This window comes from Meles meles, chromosome 7 (assembly GCF_922984935.1).
Source record: "Meles meles chromosome 7, mMelMel3.1 paternal haplotype, whole genome shotgun sequence".
Taxonomy (NCBI): Eukaryota; Metazoa; Chordata; class Mammalia; order Carnivora; family Mustelidae; genus Meles; species Meles meles.
The window spans coordinates 14,431,111-14,445,983 of record NC_060072.1 but is presented as its reverse complement, the minus strand read 5'-3'; the positions used below and the strand labels follow the sequence as shown (position 1 = coordinate 14,445,983).

Here is a 14,873-nt window from a genome sequence, read left to right as displayed (position 1 = left end):
GTGTCCCGTGGCTGCAGGGGCTCCTCCCTCCGACATACCTCCGGCTTCTGGGCCAGCGTGACACGTCTCTTAGGGGAGCATATTGGCGGTGTGCCGTATGCCTGGATTTGCAGTCCTCGAATGGCAGTTTGTTCTAAATTCGTAAGCCAGCCTCAAAGCTTTTCCTCTTGAATAACTAAATTTATAGTTTAGAAGCTTGTAAACTACATTCTTTTCATTCGGCTGAAACTGTGGAGCCCTGTGTATTGCTGGTGGGTCATGAGGGTGAGATCACGGTTTGGCGGCGGCATGTGCACTGTGTGACTTTCTGACATCACTTCGATCCTACTGGGACGGAGGCGGGATAGCGTCAAGCGCCACTGGAAGCGTTGCGGTAAGACGCGGTTCTTCGGTGGCTTGGAGCCTTAATGACTTTCTATGGCCCCGTATTTTCCTCCTACCGTTAATTTTACTAATTAAAATTAGTAAATTTTAATTAGTAAAAATTAAATTAGCTCTCTCTTTCCCCCTTCTCTCTTTTAAGCTTAGTTTGTTTTTTTTTTTTTAAGTATTTATCAATTTGAGAGAGAGAGCACAGGCAGGTGGAGGGGCAGTGGGGGAGAGAGAAGCAGGCTGTCTGCTGTGCAGGGAGCCCGAGAAGCAGGCTGTCCGCTGTGCAGGGAGCCAGCCAACGTGGGACTCCATCCCAGGACTCCAGGATCATGACCTGAGCCTAAGGCAGACACTTAACTGACTGAGCCACCTAGGAGCGCCCCTTCCCCTTCTCTTTATAAATGGAAGATACGGTTTGGCATGGCTGGACAGCAAATCATGGGAGGTACCCTTTCCCTCTGATGGAAGGTTTTGTGATTCCCTCTGTAAAAATGGTTAATTTTGTCCTCTCTTGCTTGGTGCTCCAGGTTCTGAGATCACCGCTTAGCCTCAGATCTCAGTAATTCTTATTCTGACGGAGCCCGACTCTCCGCCCTTTGCTCCCTGGGCTCGGGGCGGGCGCCAGGACTTTCCTTTCTCCTTCCCTGGGCAGTGGCTGCCAAGTGCTAACTTGATTCTGCCCGAGACTCAACGGAAGACATAGCAGATGCTGACACTGTGAGAGTTTGGAAATGGGAACCACAAGTGGGAAGACCGAGCAATCGAAACACAAACCATGGAAGGCAAGGGGGAATTCAAAGGATTCACACACATGCATTCTAGAAGGAACATTTCATTTTTGATTGGTTTTCCCTTAAAGGAATGCTGCCCTGATTTCAGAAATCTCCCAGCGGGCCGGTCGAGAGAGCTCTCAGCCCAGCATCTAAGAGTCCTGGTCTCACCCATTTTGTCTATTTTGTCATCTGTTTTGTGCGGACACACAAGGGAGCCTCTGCGCCCTTTCTGCATTCTGTTTGGTTAATGGACCGATCTGACTTGCTTGTTGCCCAAACTTCCAATTCATCTCCAACCAAACCCCAAATGCTGCTTTCTCTTAGAGTCCAAATATTAGACTGAACCTCGGAATTTTATCACTGACTGCGTGGGAGTCGGGGACAGCTTCTGACCCTTGTCAGGGTTAGTAACCAGCCGGTGTGCTCTCCAGGATGAAAAAAGCGCGTGATACGAGGAAAGTGCACTTAGGCCCTGAGCTACTCCTCCAGCCAATTCCGTGACTGCTTGCCTCCTCCCGCCTGACTTAACCGGCTCCAGCTCTAACTCTGACCCGCGTCCTCTCACCGGTGCTAAACATGGAAAGCAGAACGAGCCCCCGACCTGTCCCATGACGACGAGTGAAGCACGAGCTGTCTGCTCCCTGGTGCTGGGAGGGGCGGGCTCCAAAGGGACCCTGTGTGCCTGTGAGAGGCCTGGAGCTGGGGCCCGGCTGTCTGCGAGGCTCTGCTGGGCTCTGGTGTGGTGCGTGGTCTGCACGGGGCCCCTCAGTCTTGGTCTCTGCTGTACGAGCCATCGTATCGTCCCGGTCCGCTTGCCGCGGCCTCTTCTGACTGTGCCGATGCCGGCGCCCTGTCCCGCGGCTCCTGGCCCTGGTACCCCTGTGGCCGCCCCTGCCCCCCTGGCCGCGTGCCCCATGGGGGAGGCCTCCTGGCCCCCCAGTTCTGCTCCCATTCCTTTTCAGACTCTGCTTCTGTTCCTGGGCAAGTGATTTCCTCGCCCTGAGGGTCTTCTGAAGGCAGCCTTTTCCTCCAATCTCCACACTGTGTGTCCGCTTCCCTAGTTCCCTAAAACACGTCCTGGATACCTGTGCGCCAAGCAGTGTGCCCCGTGCTTGACTCACGTAGCTCATCCTCGGCTGCCCGCGCCGGCTTGCTCTCCCCGGGGCTCCTTCCGCCGCAGACTCCAAGGGAACGTCAGGAGGCGGCCCCCCGGGGCTTTGCTATGGTGTTTGTGACCCTGTGAGTGAAGGCCCGTCCTCCCTGCCTCCTCGGCAGGCATGATGGTTTGGAGGGAGTGCAGTAATGGTGAGGAGAACCCCGAGGGGTGATGGAAAAGAGAGGGTACCCCGGGGGGTAACGGAAGAGAGAGGGTATATATATTCAGTGTCCCTGAAAAGCAGACTTTATACCTAAGCCACAGAACCATCTCACCGTGGCCACAGGAGGAAGACCACGGTATTTTCTCGTGCTGGCGGCAGTCCCCTGAGGCTACCTCCTTCAACCCCCATGGTGTGTCACTTTAGCACAAACCAAAGGGCCCTTCCTCAAGTTTCAGCCTCACTAAGTCAGCCTGGAGGGACAACGCTAGGCTTCCCCTGGGTCGAAAGCAAAACAGCACACAACCTTTCAGAACCGCTACAGGGTGACTCCCTTCCTCACTTCCTTTTGTCTTTTCCCATTCCAAAATGTCACAGCTATGAAAGGGGAAGAGTTTGGAAGGGACACGTGCTAGCCCGTGTGAGCCAACAGCCCATTTTGGGGCTCCGTGCTCTTGCCAAGACCACTCTTGGTCTCAATGCTCAAATTTTCCAGTGGAAAATTGCTTCCGATGTGCTGGCTGTGGTGTTACTGTCACGGATCATGTGTGCACGGTTCTAGAAATCGGGATGTCTGGCCGGATGAAGAAAGGGTGTGCTACTGTAGCTGGAGTATCTGGGAGCTCGAGCTTGAGAGTTGAGATGTTTTTAGGGAAGAAGGGACAGACTGTAGGGAAGTGGGGGCGTTTGAGCCAGGCAATCCTGTTCATGGAACCACCCGTTCTGCTCACCAGAGGACCGGGTCCCTGGGTACAGCATCCCTACCAGTGCTGCCCTCGAGGCGTGGCCTTCCCGCGCCGCTCAGCGGGGGCTGCTGGGCTGACTTCAGTGTGCACTTCAGTATGCGCACGAACTACTTGGCGAGACTGGCTGGCATACAGGTCTGGGCCTTACGACCAGAAATCCGACTCCTTTGGTCTGAAACGAAGCTAGCTGTGCCCACACTTCAACTTTGTCGGGCCTATGACCCCTCTGTTGTGTGTTTTGGGTTGCATTTTATTAATTATTAAGTGCGAGTCAAGTAAGGTTGACTTTTTCAGATCGGAATCTCCCATGCATGTGAGTGACAATTGCCTCGGGTGGCTTCTGTGTTCTCGATCTTCCGATCATGTGGGCTTGGTGGTGGTGGTACACCCCGTCCTACAAGCTTCCTCTCCTCTAGAATGGAGCTCCAGGCCAAGGACAAGTTCAGTGTTACCTCCCTCTCTCCTTCTCTGTCAATAGGGAGGGGAAGACATGTCTCAAGTCGCAAAGTAGGCTGTAAGGGGAGAGTGCGGTGGCGATGTTCTAACGTCCTGGGCTCTTTTCAAGCCCAGGAGGCTGGTTCTGGCACCTGCAATGTTTCTAGCACCGGGTGCATGGAAACTCGGGGCAGCCCTGCACCCCGTCCGATCACGGGAGGCAGTCCGGTGGAGGGAGAGAGCTTTGGGAAAGGAGTCGGGACCTTTGCCAGCTCCACAGGGAACTGGTTTTGTCAGATAAGTTTGGGTTAAGCAAGGTGAAAGCTCATTTCTTTACTGCAGGAGGCCGGAGGGCCTTGACATGCAATGTGTACTACCAACCTCAAAACAAGAAATAGAAACAGTGTTTCCTAAACATGTTTGACCACGGGGCCCTTTTATAACTGAGTAACCTACCGTGCCTTGCTGGCAACTGTCCCTGACACACCAGCCTCGAAGTTCCTGTCACCGCCCTTTCTCAGCCCGAGCCACTGATCTACGGACTCTCTCTGGCTGGTCCTCTATCCTGGAGGAAGGGACAGTGTTCCTGGCGGAAATTCAGAGTAACTCGTGGTGTAACACAGAGTGGCTGGAGGAGCCCTAAGCTGACTCCCGCCTTGGGAAGTTGAAGGCATTGACCTCCTCTGGGAACTAGAGATGATTCGTCAAAGAACCTGTGGTCGGCTCTTGGCTGTCCAGTCTGGGCGTGAGCAGCTCTTCAAGACTTCCCCTCCAGTTCTGTTGTGTTCTGAAAGGCCCCACCTGTCACACAGGATCTGATTTCTTTCCACGGTTCTCTAGATCCCACTGGTGGCCACGTGGGATGGGGTTCAGCCTGGCTGGTCTGAGGGGTGATCTCGAGCCTGGATGGAGCTAGCATGGGTAGGTAGTAGGTGCCCCTGGCTGGACTTTTCTCCTTCTGTTTGCAAAACACTGTCAGAGGATTATTGCCTCTAATGTCACTGAGGTCCCAGTGCCTGCACCTGATGGAAGGGAGGCCAGGCCTAGGAGGGGACCTTTGCCTGAAGGCAAGCAAAACACTAACAAGAAATGTGAAAACTAGCCACACACAGACATTTCACTTGGTTATCTGAGGCAGGGGAGCAAGCATGTGGGTGGGCAGGGTGAGGTGATTGATGCCTTTAGGGCCTGATCGAAGAACCTGGAGGCTCTCAAAGGCCCACCACTGAGTTGGCTGACGCTGGAATGTCATGGTAAAGGGAGGGGGAACACGTATACATACTCAGTTCCTGGGTCAAAGGCATTTAGAGAGTATATTCTCAGGCCCTCCATTCTGTTCCCATCGGGAACCAAGGCTGAGAAGGAAGGTGAGACAGGAGAAGGGCGAGTGGAACAGAGCACTCCCCTGTCCCAGCGCCGGCTGGGTTAGTCAGAGAACAGGCTGGCAAAGGACTTCCTCAGGTTGCGGATGGTTTCGGCCTTGGCCTCGTCTTCACTTGGGGTCCCGCGTTGGGAAGCATCAGATGTGCTGAGGCTGTTAGTCAGGGACTGGGATTTGCTGAAACAGAAAGGTGAGGGGGGTTGGAGGCGACCGGGCCTGGGACACCAGTCACCAGGGCTTGCCTGGAAGCTGGCTGGGTGAACCCAGTCATCACAAGGATGTGATGACTGGAAACCAGGCATCCCAATGCTTATGTGATGCGAAATGCATGACACACAGCCTTTCACCTGTACGGTGGTAATCGGTGCAGAAATCGGGGCTCACACCAGGTAACTGGGGAGCGCCCAAGGCTCACGTTCTGCCCACTAAGCCAGGCTGCTCAGAGGGCAGGCGTTCCCAGCCGGCCACCTCCGTGCACAGACCCGTGTGGCCAACTGTGAATTTTCTGGATCAGCGTCAGGCTGTGGCGGCTCCTCCTGTCCTTCCTGGCACTAGTTTGGGAATCAGGAGGCCTGTGTCCTGGACCCCGCTCTGCCATCTTGCCCTCTCTGGCCTCTCCAAGTGCCCTGCAGCTCAGGGCCTCCTTCTATGAAAAGGACATCGATGAAAAGGAGGGCCAGTCGAGCTCACCCCTGGGCCTCTTCACTCCCACTCGGGGCTTCAACTCCCACCTTTTCCCTGAAGCCTTTACTACCGATTCCGGCCCGCCTCGGGATTCTCAGGGTGCCCACTGTTTGAGCCTTGGTGCCAGCCTAAGGCTTGGTGATGGGGCCGTGGAGATGGATGTAACTGGGGCCTTGCTCTCAGGAGGCCCACCCTCTGGTGGGGGAGACACACAGAAGAGCTGCTGTAAAAAGGCCAAAGTGTGAGAAAGTTCCGCACAGTCTTGTCATCACCATAAAACCCTCAATCCTCTCCTAAATGGGGACCATCTTGTACCCCTTGCTAATTCCGCAAGGGCCTTGCCCAGAACTAGGTGCAGACTGGGGATCTGGTAAATACTTGCCGACTTGAACTGAAACACTTAAGCAGTAAATCAGGAGTTTCAGTGTTTTTAGCTGGATGGCTCTAGGGTCAGTACTTACTACCCCCAATTCCAAAGCCTCCGCCTGTCCTGGGATGGGCTGAGTGGAGAGAGGCCGTCTTAGATACATCTATAAATTGCCAGAAGCTTTCTAAACACTACTGTGTATAAACTCATTTTAATCTTCGTAATAACTCTGTAGGGTAAGTACTACTGTCCCCACTGTTCGTGTGAGGAAGCAGAAGCACAGAGAGGTTGAGTCAGGTTTCTGGGGTCATACAGCTTTTGTGGGGGGAGAGCTGGGATTCAAAACCCAGGTGGTCTGACTCTGGAGTCTGAGCTTTCAACCACGGGCCATATTGCCCAGGGGACCTCTTGCTAATACCCATCAAATTCAGAATGCCTTTCTCCTAGGACCCAGCAACAGCCCTGCTGGCATCTTCTCTACAGCTGATCCTGCATATGTGAGAAGCAGGGCGTGTGCAAGGTTATTCCCTGTTGCCTTCTCCGCAAGAGCAAACCAAATTTCTGTTTGCGGTGGAAGGGTTAGACTATAATTCAGCTCTACAGAGGAATACGTATGACACAGCTGCGAAAAGGAAGCATTTTCAGTGAACTGATGGACGAACTTTAGAGTTTATTGTTAAACGTGAAAAGCAAGGAGGCTGGGGTGGATAGGAAGTACTACCATTTGGAAAAAGCGGGCCTGGGAACAAACATGTATTTTTTTTTTTTTTTTTTTTTTTTTTTCAAACATGTATTTTTGTGTTTGTGCGAGGAAACACTGGAGGGCGCACAGGGGCTAATAAGAGTGGTCACCTCTGGGAAGTGGGGAGCGGGGGGGCGGGCAGAAGGTTCTGGATGGGAATGAGGTGGGAAGAAGGTGTTTCATTGTGTACCTTTGCTATTGTTGATATCTTTTAGATCTCTGAGCCACGTGAATGGATGACCCATTCAAACACATTATGGTTAGCCCGATCCGCGGACTGGCCCTGTGCTCAATCCTGGCTCTTCCGCTCACCAACAGTGGGAACTCTGGCAAGTTATTCTTCTCCTCCTCATTCGTAAAATGTGGATAATAACAGTTACTAACTACTAAGCTGTGAGAATTGACTAAAAACCCCAATTAGTTGAAGTACTTGGCATGCGTTAAGTGGGCCAGGGCTGCCGGGAGTGAGGCTTATCGACATCAGTGCTTGGCACTGAAGGAAGGGAGGGGCTTTCCCCAAAAAAACTCATCTGGGACCTCTCGGACCTCAAACTGAGGGAGAGGCTTGCGAGGAAAGGAGACACGTATATGTGTTGTGATGACTTGTTTACAAACATGGCATGACATCCACTGTTCCCCCCATGCCTGGGGTCTAGCCTTTCCCAGTGTGGATTTGCAGGCCCTCCTACCAAGGGTCTCTTTGGCCATGTGAGTTGCTTTGACCAAAAGCATGTAGTGGGATGCAATGACCTTGTGTGCCTTCAAAGCTGGGCTTCAGGAGGCCTTGAAGCTTCTACTTGTGCTCTGTGGGGATGGAATTCTACCATGTGAGGAGGCGGGACCCGGCCTGCTGGAGGTTGTGGCCAACGAAAGAGAGAGGCCCAGCTGACAGCAGATGTGTGGTTAAGGCCCTCTTGGACCATCCAGCCCCAGTGAAGATGCCAGATGACCGCAGCCATATGAATGATCCCAGGAGACTAGGGTTGCTAGATTTAGTGAATAAAAACCCAGGATACCCAGTTAAATCTGAATTTCAGATGAAAAACATACTTTTTTAGTATAAGTATAGCCCATGCAATTTTGAGGATATACTTATACCCAAAATTATTCATCACTTGCCTGAAATGCAACTCTAACTAGGCATCCTGTATTTTTATCTGGCAACTGTGTAGGAGAGACGAGCAGAAGAACCTCCCAGTTGAGTCAAACTCAGCATAAACGGCTGAACCAAAAAATTATGAATACAGAAAATGGCTGTTTTCTTAAGCTACTCTTTCAGGGAGGTTTGTTATGCAGCAAGAGATAACTGGGGTGTGTGTGTGTGTGTGTGTGTGTGTGTGTGTGTGTGTGTATCTAGAGGACGGCGGTGGGAGCTAAGCTCTACTCTGACCTCCTTGAGCCCTGCCGGCCATCCAAGTTCCATCGTCTAGGCTTCTGACCATTTAAAATCTGCGTGAGGCCCTCTGTCTTCGAGTCCCAGTCCTGGGTCAGCCCAGCTCTGCCCCCAGCCCAGCTCCACCCTCGACCCTGCCCAATCCCAGAGCACTTACTTGAGGTGAGGATGAGGTGGTGCTGGCTTCTTGGACTCTTCGCCCTGTTGGGAGATGCTTCGGCCTTGAACGGGGGGCCGGGGCTGGGAGGTGAGGGGAGCGCCTGGCTTGGAGGCCTGGTTTGGAGACGTGCCACTGGATGCCCGGGACAGCTGCGGAGAGCCTGGTGATCTCTGCTGCTGTGGAGATCCGGATGGGGGGCTCAGGGGCTGCTGGCCTTGCGGGGAGAGCCGCTGCTGGGACGGGCTTCCGGATCGCACGGGCTGCTGGGTCGGAGTTTGGCGAGGGCCCCCTACAGGGGGAAAGATGATGATAGTCAAGTTTTTAAGATAAACCTGGTTGCTTCAAGGATATTGATTACAGTTTTTTATAACAGTGAAAAGCTGAAAACAATATAAATGCCCAATTGCAAAACTGATCGACATTAAGATACATCTATATAATGGAATATGCTGTGGCCATTATATATTGTGGCAGAATCATAGCAAATGACAGAACATTGTTGATAATATGTGCTGAATATATACTGCGGAACAAAAAGGTGGCTTACAAAATAGCATGTACGGGCTTTTCCATTTTAGCACACATGTATGGATGTAGCTCCGTAAAACATGAAGACTGGAAAGTTGTCCCCTTGAACCAGCGTGTCTCTAATTTTAATGTGCACACGCATCACTGGGGGATCTCGTCAAAATGAAGATTCTGATACAGTAGGTACGGGAGGGAGAGTGCTGTGGACTGAACTGTGCCCCACCCCACCATTCATAATTTGAAGTCCTCACCGTCAAGGTGAGTGTATTTGGAGATAGGGCTTTAAAGGAACGAATTATTGTTAAGGGTGGGGCCCTGATCCAATAGGACTTGCGTCCTTAGAAGAGAGAGACATGCTGAGGGCCACATGTGGGAAGGTCACGTGAAGACACAGGAAGAAGATGCTATGCACAAGCCATGGAGAGAACTTTCAGCCCTGTTGGCACCTTGACCTTGGACTTCAGCCTCCAGAACAAAGAGAGGATAAATGTCTTTTGTTGAAGCCACTCCGTCTATGGCATTTTGTTATGGAGGCCCACGCAGACTGCTACCGGCGGGCTCTGGGGTTCTGCGTCTCTGACAAGCTCCCAGGTGACCCTTCTGCTCTCCACGCTTTGAGTAAGAGCCACAGCTCAATGATTACGAAAGTGGTGGGGTTAATTCTCTTCCTTTTACTCACTGATGTTTTCCACACTGAAGATGCATTGTATTTGAGACAATGGATTATCCCTTACTTTCCAATAGTTCTTTAAACTTTTCTAAGAACTTTTACACACATATATATCATTTGATCTAGGGAGGGGTTAGTAGGGAAGATGCCATCCTTCTCAAGGAGAGATGCACACTGAGCATCCCCAAGGTCTCCCAGCTAGAAGGGGGTAGCCGCAGAAAGCTCATGGGGTCTTGGCTTCTCCCTCTCGCTGCACAGAGCCTTCACGGACAAGCAAAGGTGCATCATAAGCTTGGGGACATTTTAGCCACCCAGAAATGACTTCAAGTGGAACTCTAAGGCCCCAGGCACGCAAGGTGCTCTCTCCTCACTCTGGAAGCCTGAGAGTGTCAGGGATCCTGACTGTGAATTACATCTTGCCCAAGCAGACGGGGCCCTGCTTCCGGGAGAGTGGGCAGCACCCCGGTTGTCCTCGTCTGACTTTGTTGAGATAACTTCAGAGAGGTGAGGAGACTGGGAGTTCAAAGGGACTGGGGCCTATCGCTGGGGCCCTTTCATAACACAACTTCTGCTCATCTGTCCTGCCTGGGTCTTACTGAACATACTATACCCTGAACCTAGGGCTGGGCAGCCGGGCAGCAGGCATGATCCCCACAAATGTGTCCCCATGGGGCGCCTGGGTGGCTCAGTGTGTTAAGTCTCTGCCTTCAGCTCAGGTCATGATCCCAGGGTCCTGGGATCGAGCCCCGCATCGGGCTCTCTGCTCTGCGGGGAGCCTGCTTCCTCCTCTCTCTCTCTGCCTGCCTCTCTGCCTACTTGTGATCTCTGTCTGTCAAATAAATGAGTAAAATCTTTAAAAAAAAAATGTGTCCCCATTTTTCGAAGAGGCTGAGCCCCAGATATACTGAGACTTGCTCAAGCTGTCACTTCTAATCAGAGAGCCAAGACTCAAGCTTAGCTCTTTTTGACCCAAAAGCTCTGTTTCCTTTTCCTTTTTTCCTTAAAAACAACCACCAAAAAACCAAACCCCACAAACTATGCCATTCAGGGCTGCCCTCCGTCCTCACATCTTTGTGCAAATGAAGAAAAGGCGCTATCCTCCAGGGGTGGCCCCTCTGAGCCAGGTGCAGGAGGAGCTGCCCCCCATCCCGACGTCATCCCAGCCGGAACCTTCGCAGAGGGCACGCCCTGCATGGCTGGTGGCCGCAGCACCACACTGGTTGCACCAAGAACCCAGGGTCTTAACTCCAGTGTTGCGTTAACTTGCTCTGGGGCCATGAGTAAGTCTCTTTTCTCTGAGTTTCTGGGCCCTCGTCTGTAAAATGAGGCCCTCAGAGCAGCCACTCCACAGCCCCACCTCCCGCCCTGCCCCTGCCCGTGGGCGTTCTTGGGAGCCCGGGCAGCACCTCAGACACTGGACTGAACGGCAGCAAATAGGAAGCAACTGGCCGCACATGACCTTGATTTGCTGTGCACCCGCCTTCGTCACCATCTGTCCCAGGGGCTCGGAGGGCCCAGAAATCTCAAACCCAAACAGCTCAATAAATGAAGCGGGCAAGTATCCAAAAACCTCATGGCAACCTAAGAAGACTGCTACTTTAAATTTTTAAAAACATTTTCCCCTTGAGATAAAAACAGAGGTCAGAAGATGCAAGCTAAAGGAGATAAGGATCGACTGTACAGACATGGCTGTGAAGGTGACAATAGGGAGGAGTGGGGCCTGAGGCAAATGGCGGAGTCCTGCTGTCCCAGGGAGCCCACGGGATCCACTGTGGGGACATTGGCTGAGGAGGAACCCAGGCTCCTGGCTTCCAGAGCTTCTGCTCTATCCAGAGAACCTGAAATCGAGATATTTGTGCCAAAGCTCCTGATTTCTAAATGCTGGCTTACTCTTGTGTGTCTTAAACCCACTTCCGGTCAAAGGAAACCTCTGCTTTCTACTTTTATCTCAAGTTGTCCCGTCCTCACCCCTATCCCGGGCCAATAATATCTTAGAAAAACCTGGATCCTCATTCATTCATGTATTTATTAACTATTTGTCGAATCCCACTTAGACACCTGGGCTTCCTCAGGAGAAACTCATTTCTTTCAGCATCTTGGCAAAGCAAACAATTTAGTATTTTTAATTTCAGCACATACAAAACCCCATTAATTTATATATAGAAAGTATTTGCCCAAGCACAGGATTGGTACTAAAAAATTATGAGGTTCTTTAAAAGAAAACTTCACTTTTTACGATGAGTTCAAACAAACAAGTTAATAATGTGATCCTGTTATTTTGGGTACTCAATGAAAGCATTGTTTTTTAATTAGCCTTGTTATTTTTAATCTGAATGTTAATTCAATGAGCATTTGCTTCAATTATCTTAATTGGTTTTCAATTGATTGTTTTTCAACTCACTAAAAGTGTGTTTAGCCCCATGTCCCTTAAAATAATATCTCTTTATCGAGCATGTTGGTACTCTGGGCGGGAGAGGAAACCAGAATACAGTAGCCCTCTGTTTTAAAAGTGCTCTGTTCAAATGTGATGTAAAAAGTAAGTCCTGGGGCAGAGCGGGGAAGGAGAGGGCAGGGCGGAGGCACAGCCAGGAGCCTGGCAGGGGGATGAATAAATTATTTTCGAACATTTATCATGATGGAATTACCGCTAGGCAGGAGGGTAGTGGGACTGGTCTCCTTCTAAGGGTGGTTAACGGTAATGATCATTAAGAACAACACGGATAGTTTGTTAAAAAGACACACACTGTTGATAGGAAGTGTTTAACGGTGAGAGTTAGACAGCTAGTTATTCCTAGGAAACTGAACTAACACCTGCTGGGCCTTACCCCCCGCGCTGGGCACCTTGCTAGCTGCTTCGGCTGCACTGCCTGTGGACAGCTCCCCATAACCCCCCAGGGCAGCGGTTATACCGCTGGGGAGACCAAGGCTCAGAGAAACGACGTGACTTTCCTAAGTCTTAAGGGTACTGAGACACGGAGGAGGATTCAAAACCACGTCTATTTGCCTCAAGAAGAATCCCGATGTCCAAGTGCATGGTGATAGAAGTTATGCAATTTCCCTTTTCTTAATTACTTTCTGCTTTTCTGAGAAGAGACACAGACACAGGAAACATGGACGGGGCACTTTATCTGAGACCTGTGCGAGGCGAAGCTATTTAATGTCCAAGGCTGATTTTTTCCAAGAAACAATGAATATGTTACTTTAATCAAAGCGACTGGAAAGGCCACAATGTGAGAGTTAAGGCTTTTCCTTTCTGATAGGTTCTAAGCTGGCCCTGGAGCAGTGAGTGTACCTGGAAGGTTCTGGCTGTGAGGGAGGCGGCGGGGCATGGGTGTCCCCCCCCCCCCCCCCCAGGCCTGTGTAGGAGAACACCCAGGCGGTGACATTCCGTGAGAAGTTATTTATTGCCTCGGCTGCATCCTGTCACCACTAGCGGATCGTTCTCTACTAAGCGGTAGCATTTACACAGTAATGCTGGCAGAGTTTGTGAGGGAGAATTTCCATCAACAAAGTCATATATAACGTTCCGTGTTTCTTTCTCTCCCACTCTGGCTGCTTGGCTCATAAATCTACAATCAGGCACCACCAGTGGGTAAGAAACAGACACTTCCTCAAAGATCTGAAAAGCCAGACGTATAAAGCTGCATTTTCTCACTGTGCTTCTTTGGGCAGAGCCTCCACGTTCATCTCTGGAGTAAAGGGGATCCTGATGTTTTCACTGGGGAGTGCTTGGGAGACAAAGGAGGAAAAAAAAGGTGTGGGGGGGGACAGATGAGAAAGTCCCTCACTGGGGGCCTAGCACTCAGCAAATTCCCGTCTCCCCGTCCTTCTTGTCTGAGTTGAAGGAGCGACAGACATCACAGGCTCGTTCGTCCCGCACACAGAGGGAGTGCCCATATTCTGTGGACACAGTATTAAGATGGATTTTTCCAGAGTGCCTTCTGGAGACCATACATGGAGCCCTCAGGGCATTTCAACATCCCTGTATAATCTCCCTTGGTGACTTGTCGTGGCTCTTACCTTGTGTAGGTGGCCGTGGCTGGGGCTGTCCAAGCAGAGGTCCCATGTGGGCCGGCCCGGGGGATTTTGCTGGTTTGGACTGTGGAGCCTAGAGCAGGAGAAGAAAGAAGCCTGCTGCGATTGCCACGGCCCTCTGCTTCCTGGGTGGGAGGGCAGGACTGACAAAGATCTTGTTATCACTGAGGTAAAACTTCCATAAGGCGCACGATTCTTAAGAGTGCACCATCATGACTTTTTACGTGTGCGTACATCTGTGTGGTCACCACCAGGATCCGGACAGAACATTTCAGTGGAGAAGGCTGCCCCACACCCTTCCCCGACAGCAACCCCCTCAAGTATAACCACCATTCCGACAGCTATCATCATAGGTCTGTTTTTGTGGGGGGCAGGGGGGGAGCAGGTTTTGAGACTTGCTTTTCCAGAAAGCTGAGAGCTAGCAGAATCTTTGGAGAATGATCTGGTAATCTGCGGTGAGGACCATGGAAGGGAGGAGGAGCTGTGTGGGAGCTTGTTGAGGTTGGGGGATGGAGAGACAGAAGACACAGTAATCTCTATTGACTGTTGTCCTGGGAACACACAAAGGGCATGTGTGTACACAGGCCCACGCGTGCATGCATACAACAACACACACACCCACACGCACCCGCCGCTCCCTTCTTTGGCCCTGGATGGAGGGCACGGAAAGGACAACCGACTTCTTACATTAATAATCTCTGCCTGCAAGTGCAGTCAAAGCAAGGTTTCTCTACCTGTGGTGGTGGAAGGAGGAAGGTCTCAGAGCCTCCAAAACCCCCCTGCGGGAGCTGGGCTGCGAGCTCGCATGCCCAGCCTCCATCCACACCCCACTCCTTTCTCCCCACGCTGGTCCCATTCTAGAACTATCTCCTTTGGATCCAGGGACTCCCCAGTCCCAGACAGCCCAGCATTTCTCACAGGTACAAAGTCTCCTGTGCTCTTGAGAACCTTACCCAAGGCCTCAGGGGCGAGGGCACTGTGCCACCCGGTATCAGGAGTTGGCTCATTTTGGAGATAACGAGGTCAGCCATCAGTTGTCTGTCCTCTTCCACGTGCTCTCCAATCAAGGGCATTGAGCTGTCCATCACCTGTGGGAGAGAAAGGAGGCCTGAGGGAACCCCATGCCAGGGTAGCGGGGCAGCCCGGCGGGCAGTGTGTGTCCCTGGAGGGCTGGCTCAGGGCTCGGGACAGAAGCGACCACTAGATGGTGATGTTCTCCCGGCAAACACCCCGCCCAGAGCCTCCAGCTGGGAATGGTTCCCACGGAGACA

At 51.8% G+C, this 14,873-nt stretch overlaps 1 protein-coding gene across 2 annotated transcripts in view; it reads right to left on the bottom strand.

Annotated features, from left to right (window-relative positions):
* Nucleotides 1–4,427: 4,427 nt before the first annotated feature.
* SYN3 (synapsin III) overlaps nt 4,428–14,873 on the bottom strand; it is a 462,269-nt gene continuing 451,823 nt past the window's right edge. For both annotated transcript variants that reach the window (XM_046011478.1, XM_046011477.1), the window contains exons 11-14: nt 14,556–14,690; nt 13,588–13,675; nt 8,367–8,658; nt 4,428–5,200 (exon numbers count right to left, since the gene is read on the bottom strand). In XM_046011478.1, the coding sequence (XP_045867434.1) occupies nt 5,068–5,200; nt 8,367–8,658; nt 13,588–13,675; nt 14,556–14,690 (648 nt within the window). In that variant the 3' untranslated portion in view covers nt 4,428–5,067. The remainder of the gene's footprint in view (nt 5,201–8,366; nt 8,659–13,587; nt 13,676–14,555; nt 14,691–14,873) is intronic.